The sequence below is a fragment of the Ambystoma mexicanum genome, chromosome 5p, assembly GCF_040938575.1.
Source record: "Ambystoma mexicanum isolate Mex_15411 chromosome 5p, UKY_AmexF1_1, whole genome shotgun sequence".
Lineage (NCBI taxonomy): Eukaryota > Metazoa > Chordata > Amphibia > Caudata > Ambystomatidae > Ambystoma > Ambystoma mexicanum.
In genome coordinates, this window is record NC_090930.1 from 135,726,715 (window position 1) to 135,743,435 (window position 16,721).

General features: G+C 48.3%; 1 protein-coding gene and 1 long non-coding RNA gene across 3 annotated transcripts in view; one reads left to right on the top strand and one right to left on the bottom strand.

The window, feature by feature from the left end:
* ZC3H12B (zinc finger CCCH-type containing 12B) overlaps positions 1-16,721 on the bottom strand; it is a 706,390-nt gene that overhangs the window by 142,052 nt on the left and 547,617 nt on the right. Inside the window, exon 1 of one of the 2 annotated variants that reach the window (XM_069612534.1) lies at positions 3,573-3,688. The exons of the other annotated variant lie outside the window; for it this stretch is intronic. Coding sequence (XP_069468635.1) covers positions 3,573-3,602 — 30 coding nt within the window. The 5' untranslated portion in view covers positions 3,603-3,688. Of the gene's footprint in view, positions 1-3,572; positions 3,689-16,721 lie in introns of those variants that run through there. 2 annotated transcript variants of the gene reach the window in all.
* The window catches only part of LOC138480789 (uncharacterized), a 230,481-nt gene continuing 214,569 nt past the window's right edge, over positions 810-16,721 (top strand). The window contains exon 1 of the long non-coding RNA XR_011274129.1: positions 810-904. This is a non-coding gene — a long non-coding RNA (uncharacterized lncRNA). The remainder of the gene's footprint in view (positions 905-16,721) is intronic.

Sequence of the window (16,721 nt, forward strand, 5' to 3'; positions counted from 1 at the left end):
TGGGGGGCGACCTGCTGCATAGCTTAAAAACACACACTGCTGACCAAGAACATGAAATCAGCTATGGTATAAGAAGAAAAACTGCAGAACTATGGGTGGGGGGAGATAATGCAGAAGGATCAATTAAGGTGAATTTTCAGAACAAGAAACACCTTGAAATTCAGTGAAAAAAACGTCAGTTGAATTCCTGTTAATGTGCTGATTTAATGCAACAAAGCCCCTGAAATGTGGCAGGTGTTGGAAGTTACCCCACCTTAAGCATTAGGCTCTATTGATTAGTTCTCCCTCCGCCAATTTGTGCAATCCATGTTTTTATCTTGAATTTAATAACCAGGAACACAGCTAATCTGGAGGGAAAAAATGAAATGGTGGAGCCCACGTTTTGAGTCACTAAGTGAATAATAACTTCCTTCAGGTGACTCTTGAGATGTCAATGTCGAACTGACATGGGAGGCACGAAACTGCAGAATTTCAAAAAACAAAGTAAGTGGAAGGTCCTCCAGGGAGTTTTGGAAAAGCCAGGCTTTTGTTGTTCACCCGCCCCCTCACTGATCCGATGGACTCGTTAATCTTTCCCCTGGAGAATCCCCGGCCTGCAGGCAGGGTGGATCCCGAGGCTGCCTGGCTGGCTGCCTGGCTGACTTCAGCGTGGAAACTCCGACGGCGCAGCAGAGTTCATGGCCCTCGGGCACGGCGAGATGCCGTCATCAGCAGCGGCCAACTCCACTCATGACAGGGCTGCTGCCCCAGATACTCCACCACTGATACTGGCTGATGGATCCCCTGGAGTCCCAGAGCTACACCTCGCGCGCATTCCAAACATGCGAAGTAGGCGAGCACACCCAGAAGCGTCCGATTGGAGGCTGCACAGTAAAACCTAGCCAGGTTGCCAGGAAACACACAAGTAAGATGTATGCGAACACACGCGGCAATTAACTATAATGGGCATTATTTGCATATTTGTAATCTCTCATTGTAATTGGTTATTTAATACCCAGAGGTTTCTAAGCGCGGACCCGGGGATCGAACCTGTGGTGCCTCTCGTCGTCTTGCTTCCCTACCAGCTGCTGGCCCATTCACTCCATGTGCCTAACTCAAAATAACATGTCAAGGCTACGTGAGCCGTTGCTGTCCAGAACACGGTCGAGCAAACGCGTTACAGGGAAACTTTCCCGCCCTCCTCATTAATGCGAAGTGATTCAAAGCAGCGGGAAAGCTCCCTTAACAGGGCCCTCGGACGCCAAAGGCTCCACTGGGCACAGCAAACCAACAGCATTTCTTGTGCATGGCTAATCATCAATGTACGTTTGCATTTCTTTCACGTCAGGAAAACAACGCAACCTTTCTATTGCAGAAGCATCCAGTTGGGCTGCCCGACACTGCGATTTGCAGGACACAGAAAGACGGCGAACTCGTCGGTAGTGGGGTGGTGTATTATAAATTAATAAAAGTTACCAGGATGGGAGACAGACGCTTGGTTTAAATGCTGTGGATCTTATGCATTTAACAAGGGGTCTGAGGGTGAGGGGACATTTCCCAGTAGAATGACTATCGGCCAGCTCAGCTGCTCTGTTTAAACTTAGTGTGGGGTCCTGGGCAAAATAATGCATTTCCCCGTGCACCTGTTTCCCTGCCGGATAACAATGATAGTTCAATGGGGAGAATCACTGCCGGTAAGAAAGCATATGCAATGAAGTGCCCGTTAACTCTTTCAACCACTTTCAAAAGTGGATAGTGGCAATTCACTTTTGTTAGGCTGAAAGTGGACAACACCAGTGGCAGAACTGCGACAAAGAGTTCTTATCCTTTCATCATCTGTGCAACGTTTTAAGCCATCCGGCCCCATTCTTCAACGGTTACAGAGTAAAGAAACCAGAGGCAGGTGCATGCATGCGTGTTAGAACACCTTTTAGAATTGCATTTACCATTCATATCTACCTTGGTGTTATCAGAGAGTTGCGCGTGTAAGGATTTACTCAGAAATACCAACGTGTGATTGGGGAAGGGTGGGCCAGTGGGACTCACAAAAGTGCTGGCCATGCCTCCCCTTCCCCCAAGTAAAGTGGCGCGAGATCTCTGTGGCGAAACGCAGACCATTGAGAGCACCACTATGCAGAATGATCTGGGGGCGAGGCTTGGCCCTAGAGAGAGGAGTGTGTATATGGCGATCCGTAGCAGCATGTAGGATGATGTCTGTGAAGCTGTGCAGATGCGAGAGAGCACCCGTGTGTAGTGTTACAACACAGGGGGCTCTGCAGACCCAAGAGCACCAGTGTATAGTGTTACCACACAGGGGGCTATGCAGACCCAAGAGCACCAGTGTATAGTGTTACCACACAGGGGGCTATGCAGACCCAAGAGCACCAGTGTGTACTGTGGACGACACGGGGGGACTATGCAGACCCAGAGAGCACCCTTGTGTAGTGTTACCACACAGGGGCTATGCAGACCCAGAGAGCACCAGTATGTAGTGTGGACTACACGGGAGACTATGCAGACCCAGAGAGCATCAGTGTGTAGTGTTACCACACAGGGTGCTCTGCAGACCCAAGAGCACCAGTATGTAGTGTGGACTACACGGGGGACTATGCAGACCCAGAGAGCACCAGTGTGTAGTGTGATCTACATGGTGAACACTGCAGATCCAGAGAGCACCAGTGTGTAGGGTGATCTACATTGGGGGGGGGGGGATAACTATGCAGATCACAGGGATCATCAGTGTGTAGTGTTGACCACACAGAGGGCTATGCAGACCCAGAGAGCACCAGTGTGTAAGCAGGGTCGTCTACATGGGGAAGACAAACCCTAGAGCGCACCATTGTGCAGGCCGGTCTCTGCGGTGAAACCCCCAGAGAGCAAAAGTGTGTAAGATGGGTGGAGTACAAGGGGACCTGGGCAGACCCTGGAGAGCACTAGTCTGTAAAGCAGGACATCTACATGGGAGACTGTGAACAGGCGCCAGAGAGCAGCAGTGTCTAGGCTAGGGTGATCTCTAGTGGGACTGCGCAGATCCAAGCGAGCGCCATTCTAACTGGATGTACTGTGCCCAGCCACCGGGAACAGCCGGGGATCTACATAGTCCAGTGGCGATTCTGCGAGCACCGCAGTGTGGGGCGATCTCAGTGGAACTGCGCCAACTCCCAGAGAGCAGCAATGTGTCCGCAGACTTATCAGCATGGGGGACTGTGTAGACCCCACTGAACCCTGGGGCGATGGTGACCTACACGTGGGACTGTCTGGACACAGGTGTCTACAAAGGGGCACCGTGCTACCCGCAGAGAGTATGGGCATGGCAAGTGTGCAGAACCCAGAGCTCAGCCTCCAATGTGTATGGTGATCTGCTCTCCAGAGAGCAGCGCAGGTCCACACGCCGCAGACAGAAGGGCCATTATATATATATATATATATATATGTGTGTGTGTGGTCTCAATAGACCCGTGCAGGCAGCGGAGATCACACCATAGCGTGCTTCCTCTCTATGCCTGGAAGGAAGACGGCCAGCGACGCACGCTGCGCTTTAGAGAAACAGACGCAGCGGAGCGGTCGTTATTCTGGAGAAAGGCCCCACTTACTTTGCGCTGCCTTGCCCTGCTCGTGCACATGCCCAGGGCCAGCGTCCTCGAGGCTCGGATCCAGCTCCCGCACACGGTGCTCGCCCTGCTCCTATCACCGCCCGCCCGCGTCTGTCTCCAGCGAGCGCCCGGCTGTCACTGGCCCGGGGAAGTCTCTGCTGCGCCGGGCTGGGCCGTCCCTTCCGTGACGTCACCGGTCACCGAAACACTCGGGGAATCCCGGCGCATTCACAACAGAGGCCAGCCCCGTGATGAGCCCCCGGCGCGCAGGGCTCCTGTGCTCTGGGTATCAGCCGTCACTGAGCGCCGGGGGCGGGCGGGCGGGCTGGCTGCTTCAGCACCGGGCAACACTGGGATCAGGGGGCGGGCTCATCGGTACTAGGGGCAAATACCGATTGACCATCATCCCAAGAGTAGGGCTGCTCAATGCACAGGGCATTGCTGCTCAAGAATCATAACTGTGAAAAGAGGTGCTCAATGCTAGCAACAGCGCTGCCAATAGTGGCCATGGTGGACTAAGACAGAGAGAGATCTGTGCTCATAAAAGCTAAAAGGGCGGATCAATGTAAGAAGTCAGGCTCACCAACACGGCGATCAGGGCTGACGATCAACCAATACTGGGAGCAGACATAATACAGGGGGGCACGCTTGGAAATGCTGAGAGCATGGCAATAGACAATGACCACTTGCAACAGTGATAATCATACCTGGGGTAGTTCTGATCAATATCATACGCAGTGATGCAGATCAATACACAGGGCATTACTGATCAACAGTCAGCATTGTAAAAAAATGCTAATCAATACTAGGAAAAACACCGATACATCGAGAGGAACGAGTTGACTAATAAAGGCATCTGTGCTGATCAAAACAAGCATGACTGCCCCCGATGGGATCAGTTCTGATCCTTGATACACCAACCTTATTTCCTTCCTCACATTGCACCATCAAAAACTATTCATGATCCTGCATACCATGGTTTGTCCTCCTAATAACACTTCAATTTCATCTTCCTCTTTCTCGCTCTCCCTCTTCCACCTCTCCACAAAAGAAAACCAACATATAGGACAACGCCCACCCTTCTATCTCTCCACCCGCTCCCTCACTTTCCTTTCTACCCATTCTTCCTACACCCTCCTCTCTATCTCACTCCCCCCTCACGTAACGTCTACATATCCTTTGCTCTAATACATCCTGCACTCCAATTGTTCCCTTGGCACCACAAAGTTTAAGGTAATTTGCTCATGCGACTTCCATTCACCTCTCCAACCATTCAAATTCGCTCAACTGGCATCTTCCCAACCTATTATAAAACGGCCACAGTCAAACCTCTGCTAAAGAAACTTAGTGTTGACACGAAATCCCCTTCATTCTACAAACCAGTTTCTCTCCCTACAACTCTAAAAACCACAGAAAGGATTGTCTTCAACCACACGGTCTATTATCTCGAAGTACACCCACCTGCTAACACCCTCAACACCGGATTCTGGTCAACCATTCCACAGAGACTGCTCTCACCGATGTCCCCAATTGTATTACTACTGACCACTTCTCACTTCTCCTGTGTCTTCCTCCTTCTAAATCTCTACGTTGCTGTTGACACCTGGATCACACTCCTCTTTTAAACTCTCTTTGCCCTCGGCTTCAAGGATCCCATACTTGCCAGTGTCTCCTCTTATTTGTCTGACTGCTCATTCTGCATCTCATGGGACTCCAGCAGCTCATCCCTGACACCTCTCCCTGTGGATGTTCCTCAAGATCATAGGGGGCCATAGGCCCCTTCCTCTTCATCTCTTCATCCGGTAGGGCTCTTCCTGTGGCAAACTCATCTCATTTTCAACTATCACCCCTTTGCCCACAAAACTGAGATTTTCTTCACCTCTGAAATCTCTGCATGCTTAATCAATTCCTATTCTTACCCCTTCACCACCTGATATACCTCGTGCAATGCAACAACGCACTCTTGTAAAGACACCTCAAACAATGACTGTCCCGCTCTGTTATGACCAACTTTGTAAAACCTTTCTGTTTACAGTCATACTCTGTTATTTAATAGATACAATCAATACAATACACTGCATTATCACTGGGCGACCCTATTCAGGCACAATACACTGCAATTCTAAGAGTATCTTGAAACTAGTGCAAATACACAGCAATACCAGAAGCAGTTCTGATTCAGGGACAATGCACTGTTAAGGATTCCAATCGGGCGTCACCCACCAGACCAGGACTCTTGCCCTTAGGCTTGGAGGTAGCGCACAATTAAAATACTTTTTCTTTATTTCCCAGAATTCGGACTGAGCTGGCACCCAACCCCTCTCACACCCGCTTTTACAAATACCCCAGGTCACAATGGACCATGAACCAGGCCGGTGGGTGGTAATACAATATTTATTTATTTTAAATTCAAAGAAAAACACACAAGTTTAATATTGGGAAACAATCACCAATGGGGTGATAATTACAAGTAAAATTGATGAATACACTTAGTTTGACCTTCTACTATAACATATCCAAAGCACAAATGAATGGGAGCAATTTTACTGTTCGGGCTGTCTCCATCATCATCAGTCTGGCTTCAGAGCTTCCAATAGCACGGAAACTGCTAACCTGAACATCCGTAAAGACCTGCTTTCCAACCTTGATTACATCACCCCCTGTGTCCTCATCTTACTTGATCTCTCGTCTGCCTTCAACACGGTCAACCATGCCATCCTGCTCAACCATCTCCGTGTTAACCTAGGGATCACCGGTCAGGCCATGGTGTGGATGACTTCTTTTCTCTCTGATCGTCCCTCCCAGGTTCAACTTGGTTCCTTCCTCTCCTCTATCTCTACCTGTCGTGTTCCCCAGGGGTCTAACCTCTCTCCCTGGCTGTTCACCCAATACCTGGCACTTCTTGCCCACCGCATTGCCCGGCACTGCACCAACTTCCTGTGCTACGTGGATGACACTCAGCTCATTTTCAGGCTACCCTCAGCCACCTCTTCTCCCTTTCTCACCTCTGACTGACTGTCCGCCATCCAGGAGTGGTGTGCCGCCAATGATCTTTGCCTTAATGCCAGTAAAACCGGGATTCTCCTCATCAGCGCACCCACACCCTCCTTTCCTGTCACTCTCTGGCCGGCCTCTCTTGGCCCCCCCTCCTGCTCCCAACTGTGAGGCTAAAAACCTCAGGGTCATCTTCGACTCCACACTCGCCTTCTCTCCTCACATCTCCAACGTCTCTAAGAAGTCACACTACCAGCTGCACTTCCTCAGAGGTATTGTTCCTTTCCTCTCCTTCCCCCAGAAGCTCACTGTCTGCAGAGCTCTGGTTCTCTCTAGGCTGGACTATTGCAACAGCCTCTTTCTAAATCTGCCTGCTTCTACTCTCCGCCCACTGCAACTCATCCAGAACAGTACTGCAAGACTTGTCCTTGGCCTCAAGCCCAGGGATCGTATTTCTCCAGGACTGAAATCTCTGCACTGGCTCGCAGTGACTGCGAGGATTAAGTTCAAAACCCTCTGCATTGTCCACAGGGCTGCCTGGGGCCTCAATACCTTCAACTCTCTCTTCCTAAATATCTTCCTTGTTGAGCTCTTCGCTCATCCTCCTCTAACTCCCTCAGGGTCAGACGCTTCTCGAAGCAACGAGTTGGTGGTAGATCTCTCTCTTCGGCTGGGGCCTCCCTCTGGAACAGCCTCCCTACCCCCCCTGAATCTTGAGGAGAACCATCTCCGGTTCCGGAAGCACCTCAAAACCTTTCTCTTTGCTTCTGCTTTTTTTCCTCCTCTCCCCTGCTGATTTCCTGGCTGAAACTGCACTGGTTACCTGACCACCCTCTGATCTTGGGCCCAGGTCCCCTCCCCCGCCAGTCGCACACCTGCACTGCCTTCCTGGCAATACCTGCACTTGGGGACTGTTTTCTGTATCCCTACAGGCCCTCTACCAGCACTTGACACTGGGTGCCTGCATTTACCCTTTACCCTTGGACTTGCCACCTGCTGGCCATACTTTACTTATTGTTATTTATTCTATTATCCCATGTACTGCACTGTCCCTTCGCTCTTCCCCCAGCACTTTCCACCTTCCCCCTTCCCATGCACTTGCACAATCTGAATGACACCTGGCCGAGTAGGATCGTTGTCAGTCTTCCCTTTGTTCCCCCTCCCTTGCCTCATCGCGCCTTGAAACATTTGTGTATAGGCGCGTTATAAAGGCCTTATCATGCCACTCGAGTTAAGATGTCCCCCTACAATGCTCCCTCAAACCCCTATTAATTCGAATTTTGAGTGGATAGAAAGGAGCAGCAAGGAGTCAGGTATACTAGGCAACAAACAAAACATTTAAATCCGACCTTCCCCCATGAAATGGGAGGCAAAATCAGATTTTACAACCCTTTGCAATTGAACAAATAACACTCGGAATTGGTAAATAATTAAATTACACGTGCAGTTGAATGAATGAGGTAAATATGAGTTATAGTATCAGGGATGTCAGAACACTAGCAAACTACAAGGCAAGGTACCAACAAAGGGGATACAGTTCAAATAAAAACCTTGGAATTTAGAACACAGTGCAGCTAAAATCACACGTTGGAAAATTGCATTTTCTTCTTTTTATAGGTTTAAATGTCAAAACGTTTTGAAAAATGGCTGAAATACACAGAATCAGAATGCTGTTTTTATGCTGGGTGATAGATGCACATCACAGGATAAAATGCAAGTGAAAGAGTGACTCTAGATGAGATTTTGAAAGGGAAAGTAGATTCGGTTTTAAAAATAAAAGCAGTTGACAGAGAGAATCGGTTGGTAGAAAAATGACAAATTCACTTACACTAGATTTTAATAACTAGATTGTTAAAGAAAGACACGGTACGCTCCAAGGTTAATTTGAAAGGTTAACCTTTTCACACCACGTTCAGCTCGATGTGGGAATTAATTAAATTATTCAAAATATGACTAAGGATTTATGCAAGACAGAAATGAGTGGAAGAATGGTGCTAACGCTTGGAGATCAAGGACAGGATGTAAACCGAATTTGGACAGTTTTAAACAAGTTATCAGGTTATTGATGGGATTACTAAGAGTGCAACAAAGACAAGGTATCAAAATGAGGTATGCTATGTGTTGCTATGGGATGGGGTAATACTCGCAATCAGCACTTGAGTTTGGGATTTGGGACAGCCAACTGGGTTTCTGGACTCAAAGGATCTGGTCACTGTGGCGGGGCTCTCCTAACTGAAATAGCTTGGCCTGTCTGGTCACTGGAGGGTACAGCTGGCATGCAGGTAGTGGGGCAAAAAGCCGGTCTGGTCACAGGATACTCTCAAAAAGGGTACCACTGCTTTTCTCCCTTTCTCCCTGGGTTATTGGGATTTTCAGTAGGGTTTCTTTTTCTGGATCAATGGTCCTGCCTGGATAGGGTCAGCTATGCTTTCGCCTGACAGTGGAATCAGGCAGGATGAATATGGAATATCTGGATACGCAGGGCTGGAAAATTCTGAAGAGTGTGTGTCCTTTATCTCTGTGAGCTTCTCCCTTTTATAAAGCAGGTGACATCACAGGATTTATTGTTGGGGCAGGCTTAGGCTGGACATGCCTCTAACAACTGGATAGGTCAGCCTATGTATGTTGCCTCCTTCCTAGAAGCAGAAGGGACTGAAGGAGGGAACTCAGTTTTATGGGGTGTGTTTTTATGAGGTACAAAGCCATCCCACAGTTATTTCTGTCAAAAATCAGTTGTGATATAAATTGCAAATTTTTACAGTTATGGCACTCTCGCAAATCACATAGACAAATGACATATTTCATACAGCGCATAAGTCCAACTCCCAGGTCGATACGACATTGTTTCGTCCCTCTAATAAGCTTTAGCGCTTTTCGGTGGGAAATATTCCACTCACAATTCTGCAATTTTACACAGGTGTACCTATTATCACAGAGCATGTTTGCATTACATTTCGAATGGTCACATGAACACTTTTCCCATGAATGACATTATTCTACCGTTTGCGTCCCATACAAGCTAGGGATAGCCACAATATCTTGTTTTAATGCCCCCAAAATCATATTTAAACTGTTATACTTTCGCATTACTGCGTTGTAGGGTTGCAGAAATAAAGTCTTAAAGTTTATTAATTCAAAACAGTCTTTTGCCCCAAATGGCCAGCATTGTCTCCCAAATAAGGGCATAACTTCCAAGGTTGCTCCTGAGTTGGCTTTGAGGCTCCCCAGTTGAAGTTGAGGGGCGGTGCTGTTCACAAAGTCACACCTAAGTGTCTGGGAAATCCATTGTACTAAGCTGAAACACTGCCACAAGAGTCCAACGAGCGTGTTACATTCTCCCCCTTGGTCCATTCATAGTTTCCAGATGCTGGTCCCCTTGGGGGAAGGCAGGTCTTGTTCCCAGGAAGCAAATGCCCTTTGAAGCCAGGCCAGGAAAAAAAACCTGTTCTGTGGCTACATATGTTTTAAAACAACCCCCCCATCACATTCTGTGCAATGACAGTGCCTTAATTCCACAAAGCAACAATTTTTACACATGGTGAATCTTCCTTTTGCTGTCACTTCCAATGCGGTTTTCTCTTACATCTAGATTCTAAACATTATTTGCAGCCCTAGTCAATTTCTCATACACAGAAATCTGTTCAAGGCAAAGGTCCACTGAAACTGACACAAGCACAGAGATATAGGGCTTCTTTTGAAGAGTTTAGCTATGATATTTTGTTGCCAAAAGTCAAGCGTTTTTCCGAACAGCTGAGAGTGAAGTTTCTTTGTTATTTCACAGATCTTGCCTGGCAGAGCCTGTAATTCAGTGAGAAGAACAAATTACTTCTTACCTTGTAACGTTCTTTCGATGGGATGTTCCTCCGACGTATTCCTTATCTTGATAGATTACATCCCAGCTTGCTGCCTCATAGATTACATCCCAGCTTGCTGGCCTCGGAAATGTTTTCAGTAGAGGGCGCTGTGCGTCGACGTCCCTCGAGCTGGTGTCCCTCAACAGCCACCATCTCGGCGCCGACGTCATTGTGCGTATGAATGGACTCGCGCAGCGACCGTTGCTCAGTTCCATTTTGAAGCTTGAAATTTAGCTGTACATGAATTGGTTATTGACCTTGAAGGAGCTTAAGCTGCAACTACAAGGGAAGTTTTACTGTGGGGATGTATGGGAGGGGCGATATGGAATACGTCAGAGGAACATCCATTTGAAAGAAAGTTACAAGGTAAGAAGTAACTTGTTCTTTGAAGGGATTGTGTCCTCCGACGTATTCCTTATCTTGATAGACTCCCATAGCAGTGGTGTGCAAACAGAGGTGGGAGTAAAATTGGAATATTTCCCTTTAAGAATGAACAGAGTGTAACACAGCTTTGCCAAATCTTGTCTCCTGGCTAGAGGAGGAATTCCGCTTTCCCTGGATGGGGAGGAGGATAGAATGAAGGTAAGGTTATCTTCTGAGTGATGTGGAATTCAGAGACTACCTTTGGGAGGAAATTAGGCTTCACTTGTAAGACAACTTTGTCTTTGTGAAAAATTGTATGAGGAGGTTTGCAAGATAGAGCTTGTAATTCGTTCACTCTTCTGGCAGATGTTAGAGCCACTAGTAAGACTGTTTTAAGGGTGTGAAATCTTAATGAACAAGAATGGAGTGGTTCAAAGGGAGTACCCATCAGGAAATTTAAAACTAGATTTAAGTCCCACAAGGGAACTTGGAACGGCTTTGGGGGATAGACATTAGTTAACCCCTTCAGAAATTGGATTACTAGGGGTAATTTGAAATATGATGGCTCCTCCACAGTGCACTTGAAGATTGACAGCACTGCGAGGTAGCCCTTGATCGTACCAACTTGAAGACCTGAATTCGCCAAATAGAGTAAACAAGATAACACCATTGGTGTACCACATGAAAAGGGTTCAATATTCTTTTCTCTACACAAGCTGCAAAACCTGTTCCAATGGCAGCGGTATAAAGTCTTTGTTGCTGGCCTTCTAGCCGAAAGCAACACCTCTATGACGTCATCCGGGAGGTCCCAATCCTTGTATCTCAACCTTTCAGAAACCAAGCGTGAAGGTTGAGGGTTCTGATGTCTGGATAGAGAACCTGACCTCCCTTCTGCGAGAGAAGATTCTCTGTGTGTAACGCTCACCTGGTATCCACGGGGACGTCACTCAGCCTGTTCTGACCTCTTACGACCTCGAACCCTTCCCTGGAATCTACTCGACTGGAGACTGGGCCTGAAACACAGGATTGGTAGAGTTTAACTCCCTATTGTCTCTGTGTGCTTGAACCCCTTCTTCCCCGGGGTCCAAACCTTCCCTTTGATCCACAGCTCACCTTGTTTTCTTGGTAAGTGTGCTCTCCGTCCTGCTTTCAGCGCAGGGGCGCGTTGATTGATGCAGGCTCATTGCTGCCTAGTTACTTCACTGGCAAGAGTGCGACAGGTAAGCATAATGAGTCTTTTGAACAGTCTCTAACTTCGTTCCTTTCCTTCCTTAGATGATGGCTGGCGTCTGGGGATGGCGACGTGCTGCTGAGATGAGTAGCGCTGAAGGTGAGTGAGAGCGCGATGCGACCCTTTCGTATTTGTATTGAACTGAGTTCTTTTTCTGTGTCTTTTAGGTGCCACAACGTTTTCAGCGTGGATGCCGGTTATGAAGAAGAAATGCGGTGAGTAAGCGAAGTATGCAGCGCCTCTAGATGTTTCCACGCTAACCTGGAGTGTCTTTTCCCTCTTGCAGATGGATGAGAAGTTCCAGAGACAGAGTTCCCCCAGAGCGGCTGGGATTCAGGTAAGCGTTTGAAGCTTGTACAGTCTTTAAAAACAAGCAAAGATTTGCTGAATGCTTACTAATGCCTTTTTTCTGTTCTTTTCCCTTTTCCTTAGGAAGCGGCATGCCGGGATGGGAATGACACCGCCGAACATGCCCGCAGAACAGAACGAGCGATGAATGATGGGCAGAAGCGCCGCAAGGTAAGGCTGTTCCTAACAGTGTTCTTGTTCTTGCAGGAGCTGCGCGCAGAAGAAAGATGCAGGCCTACTGGCGACCGATCCGAACACGGTGAGTGTCACGCTGCAGGTGCAGAAAACACAAAGCATGTTTCTCAGCCTGGACGTGGCTTAAATAGTCTCTGGGTATCCCAGGTATCTCTGGGCTGAACCACACACAGAAGACTAGACTGCACATGCAGTTCTGGGAACCGAAATATGTGGGGGCATCCATCTTGTCCCCATCAATGCACTACAAGTCCAATTCCCAATGTTATCCTATGGGAGTGAGTGAGTCTGGTGCCACAAGCGCCAAGTCTGACTCCAAGTGGGTCTTTGGAGGGATGGAGAGGCCCTTCAGGGCCTTGTAGGTGATCGTGGCCTGGCTCCAGCCTGACTTCTTGGAGGGCTGGGGACATGAGGGGCAGGAATCATGACACTGTGCGGAAGACGAATCGGAGGGCAGATGGACATATCAAGAAGGTCGGGGTACCCCGTTCTCCTGGCCCAGTCTGGGGCAATTAGGATCATAGTCTTCCGGAATCTTCTCAACCTTCTGATCATCTGAGGAATGACAGGGACTGGAGGAAACGCGTACAGAAGTGGAAACTCCCAGTCCACTACAAACGCGTCCCCTAGAGCTCCTCTTGGGGGAAATTCCCTTGAACAAAACTGATCGCACTTCCTGTTGATACTGGTGGCAAACAGATCCACTTGAGGGGTTCCCCAAAGGGCGAAGATCTCTTGAAGGACTTCCTGAGCTAGCTCCCACTCGTGGGAGACTGTGCTCTGCCTGCTCAGAGCGTCCGCTGTCAAGTTATTCTCTCCGGCTAAGTGAACTGCCGATAGAGAGATTCCTTCTTGAATTGCCCAAAACCAGAGCTGCATCGCCTCTCTGCACAGTGGCAGTGATCCTACGCCTCCTCTTTTGTTGAGGTAGTGCATGGCCACTGTATTGTCCGTCATTATTAGGACATTTTCCCCTTGTACAGATGGCAGAAAAGCCTTCAGCGCTAGTCTGATAGCCCTCAGCTCCAACAAGTTGATATGTAGTCTGGACTTCGATAGAGACCAACGACCACTGATGGTCAAGTCGTTGGAATGGGCTCCCCACCCTGTGAGTGACACATCCGTGACTACCGTTATCTCCGGCCATGGTTGCCAAAGCTGTTTTCCTTTCAAAATGTTCTCCCGACAGGCCCACCACTGAAGGTCTCGAGCCACTCTGTCCGGGACTTGAAGAAGATCTGTCATTCTTCCTGAGGATTGTGACCATTGAGTTCTCATCGCCCACTGGAGGGATCTCATTCTCAGGCGAGGTTCTGGTACTAGGAAGATGCAGGATGCCATGAGGCCTAGCAACCTCGAAAAGTCGAAGGCTGGGAGACGTTGGGCAGTTTGAAACTTGGTGACCATCTGCAGAATATCTTGAGCCCTCACCTCTGGTGGCGAGGCTTTCCCCAGGGAAGTGTCCAGGACTGCTCCAATGAACTGGAGTCTCTGTGATGGTATCATCTGTGACTTCTTTAAATTGAGGGAGAAGCCCAGTTTGTGAAGGAAGTGGCAAACATAATCTAGTTGGATCTGAGCTTGTTCCGAAGATACTGCTCTGATCAACCAATCGTCCAGGTAGTGATAGACGTGGATCCCTTCCCTCCTTAGGCTTGCAGCCACTACCGACATTAGCTTGGTGAAGACCCTCTGGGCGGAGGTCAGCCCAAATGCAGAGCTCAAAATTGATAGTGAGAGTTGCCAATTGCAAACCTCAGGTATTTCCTTTGTTTGAGCTGGATTGGCACATGGAAAGAAGCATCCTGAAGGTCTATAGATAACAGCCAGTCCTGAAGCTGGAGAGAGAGAGAGTTACCATCTTGAACTTATCCTTCCTGAGGAATTTGTTCAATTCTTGTAAGTCCAAGATGGGTCTCAGTCCTCCATCCTTCTTTGGTACTAAGAAGTAGGGGGAATACCAACCCTTGTTCCTCTCCGCTACGGGTACCGGTTCTATGGCACCCTTCTCTAGCAGGTCTACAATCTCCTGCATAAGGAGCGGGTCTGGAAACTTCAAAGAGTTGGTCCACGGTGGTTGACTCTGAGGGGTGTGTAGAAAAGGCAGGCAGTAACCCTGGGCAACTGTCTCCAATGCCCAAGCATCTGACGTAATAGCCTGCCATCCCGTCAGATGTTGAGTTAACCTGCCCCCTACTGTTGTCTTGTGAGGAGAGACCTCAGAGTGGTTTAGAAGCGGCTAACACAGATGCCGAGGGTAAGGAGGCACCTGCTGCTGCTGCGGCTTCTGTACCTTTAACCCGTCCACCACGAGTGAATTGTTTTTGGCCCCTTTGAGCCGGCTGTCCTCTGCCTTTTCTGAATGCGGAGTAAGAGCGAAAGGACCTACCCCTCCAGGAGGTTCCTGAGGGGTGATACGGAGTCTGACTGATTGCAGCCCCAAGAGATTTTGCTGCTGCCTTAGATGTTTGTAACTTCTCCAGGCTGTCCTCAGCCTTCTTACCAAACAAAGAAGAGCCGTCAAAGGGCATATTCAAAAGTCTGGCCTGTACATCTGGAGCAAAACCAGACTTTCGCAACCACGCAAATCTGCAGATTGTAGTACTTGCCGCCATGGCCCTGCTGATACTGTCAGCAGAATCAATGCCAGTTTGAAGGGACTCACACATTGCATCTTTCCCATCTTTAATGATGTTTAAAAATGCTTCCCTTTCCTCTCCTTCCAGGAGACAGTCAGCCGCAGATGAAGCACACTCCCAAAGCGTATGGCTGAATCTTGCAAGCGTGCAGGTGGCATTAATAGATTTAAGTGCCATGCTACGTGCCGAGAAGACCTTTTTTGACATAGCGTCAAACCTTTTATCATCCCTGTCATGTGGGATAGTAGGGTATGCATATCTACTGTTCGATGAAGTTGCTGCTTGTACAACCAAATATCAAATATGCTCAAATATTCAGGGTCTGAAGCAGATACCCTGTATTTGGCAGATAGTTTCTTGTTAACTGCCGGGATAACTTCAGGAGTTTCCCAATTGGCAGATATTTTTCTCTGCAGTGAAATATGAAAGGGAACAACAGGATCCTCCTGTGGGTCTTTAACTAAAATGTCAGTCAGGTCATCCTTCTGAAAAGAAGGTGAAGGTGTAGACCACCCCATGAACTCTATTATTCTGGCCATTAGGACCCTATAAGGGGTCTTAGCATGCTCCCCTGGGTCTGGTTTAGCAAATTCTACTTCTGGAGAATTATCTAAACCACTTGCCTCTTTATATGAGTCTTGAAGATCCTTTAACCTGCTTTCTTCAGAGATAAATTCCTCTGGTATGGGTGTTGTGGTCCTCTGCACCCCAAAGTGTCTCTCATGGTCGGAAACCTCCCCTTCCTCATATATAGAGGACAAAGCTCTAAAATAATCAGACCTAGGGTATGGTTTAAAACCCATTTCTAGAGAAGGAGGGGCCATGTTTGTTGTCAACGGTTGAGAAAACATCGAAGTTGTTGACGTGGAAGTCAAAGGCTTCGACATACCCAAAAAGGGCGTCGAAAAAGTATGAATAGACCTCGAAGTACTTGAGAGGATCGGAACCCTACTCAGAGTCGTCGAAGTTGTCGACGACATCCTCGAGGTCATGGTCGAAGTCCTCGGTACTTCTATTGACTGAGATATAGTGACAGTAGTAGATCTGTCTTTTATCGGTGTCGACAGAGGCGTCGAAGACGGTGTCGATTAAATCAATTTGTGCGTTGACGGACCCTTCGATAAAGGCGTCGATGACGCAGATTTATGAGTCGAAGGAATCTTCGACGACAGCGTCGATGACACGGTTTTACTGCCTTTGCTCGAGGGTTCATGACGGTCTCGGGCAGTTTCTTTCGCCGGGTGCAACGACTCGCGGCGTTTTGATTTCTCGGGTCTTTCACCCAGGGTATCACCTTTAGCCATCTCCGAGGGGGTCGAGGCCGCTTTCTCGAAGACGCTAAGCATTTTCTTACGGAATTCCTCCCACTTAGCTGGAGAACTGTGTTTCGTGGAGCAGGTGACCCTTTCCGTGGAAGTAGAAGACGACGAAGAAGGAGATCTATGACGCCTCTTTTTCGAGTGTTTCGATCTCGAAGAATGATGGGAACTGCTTCAAGACCTAGAACGGGAATGTTTCCTGTGAC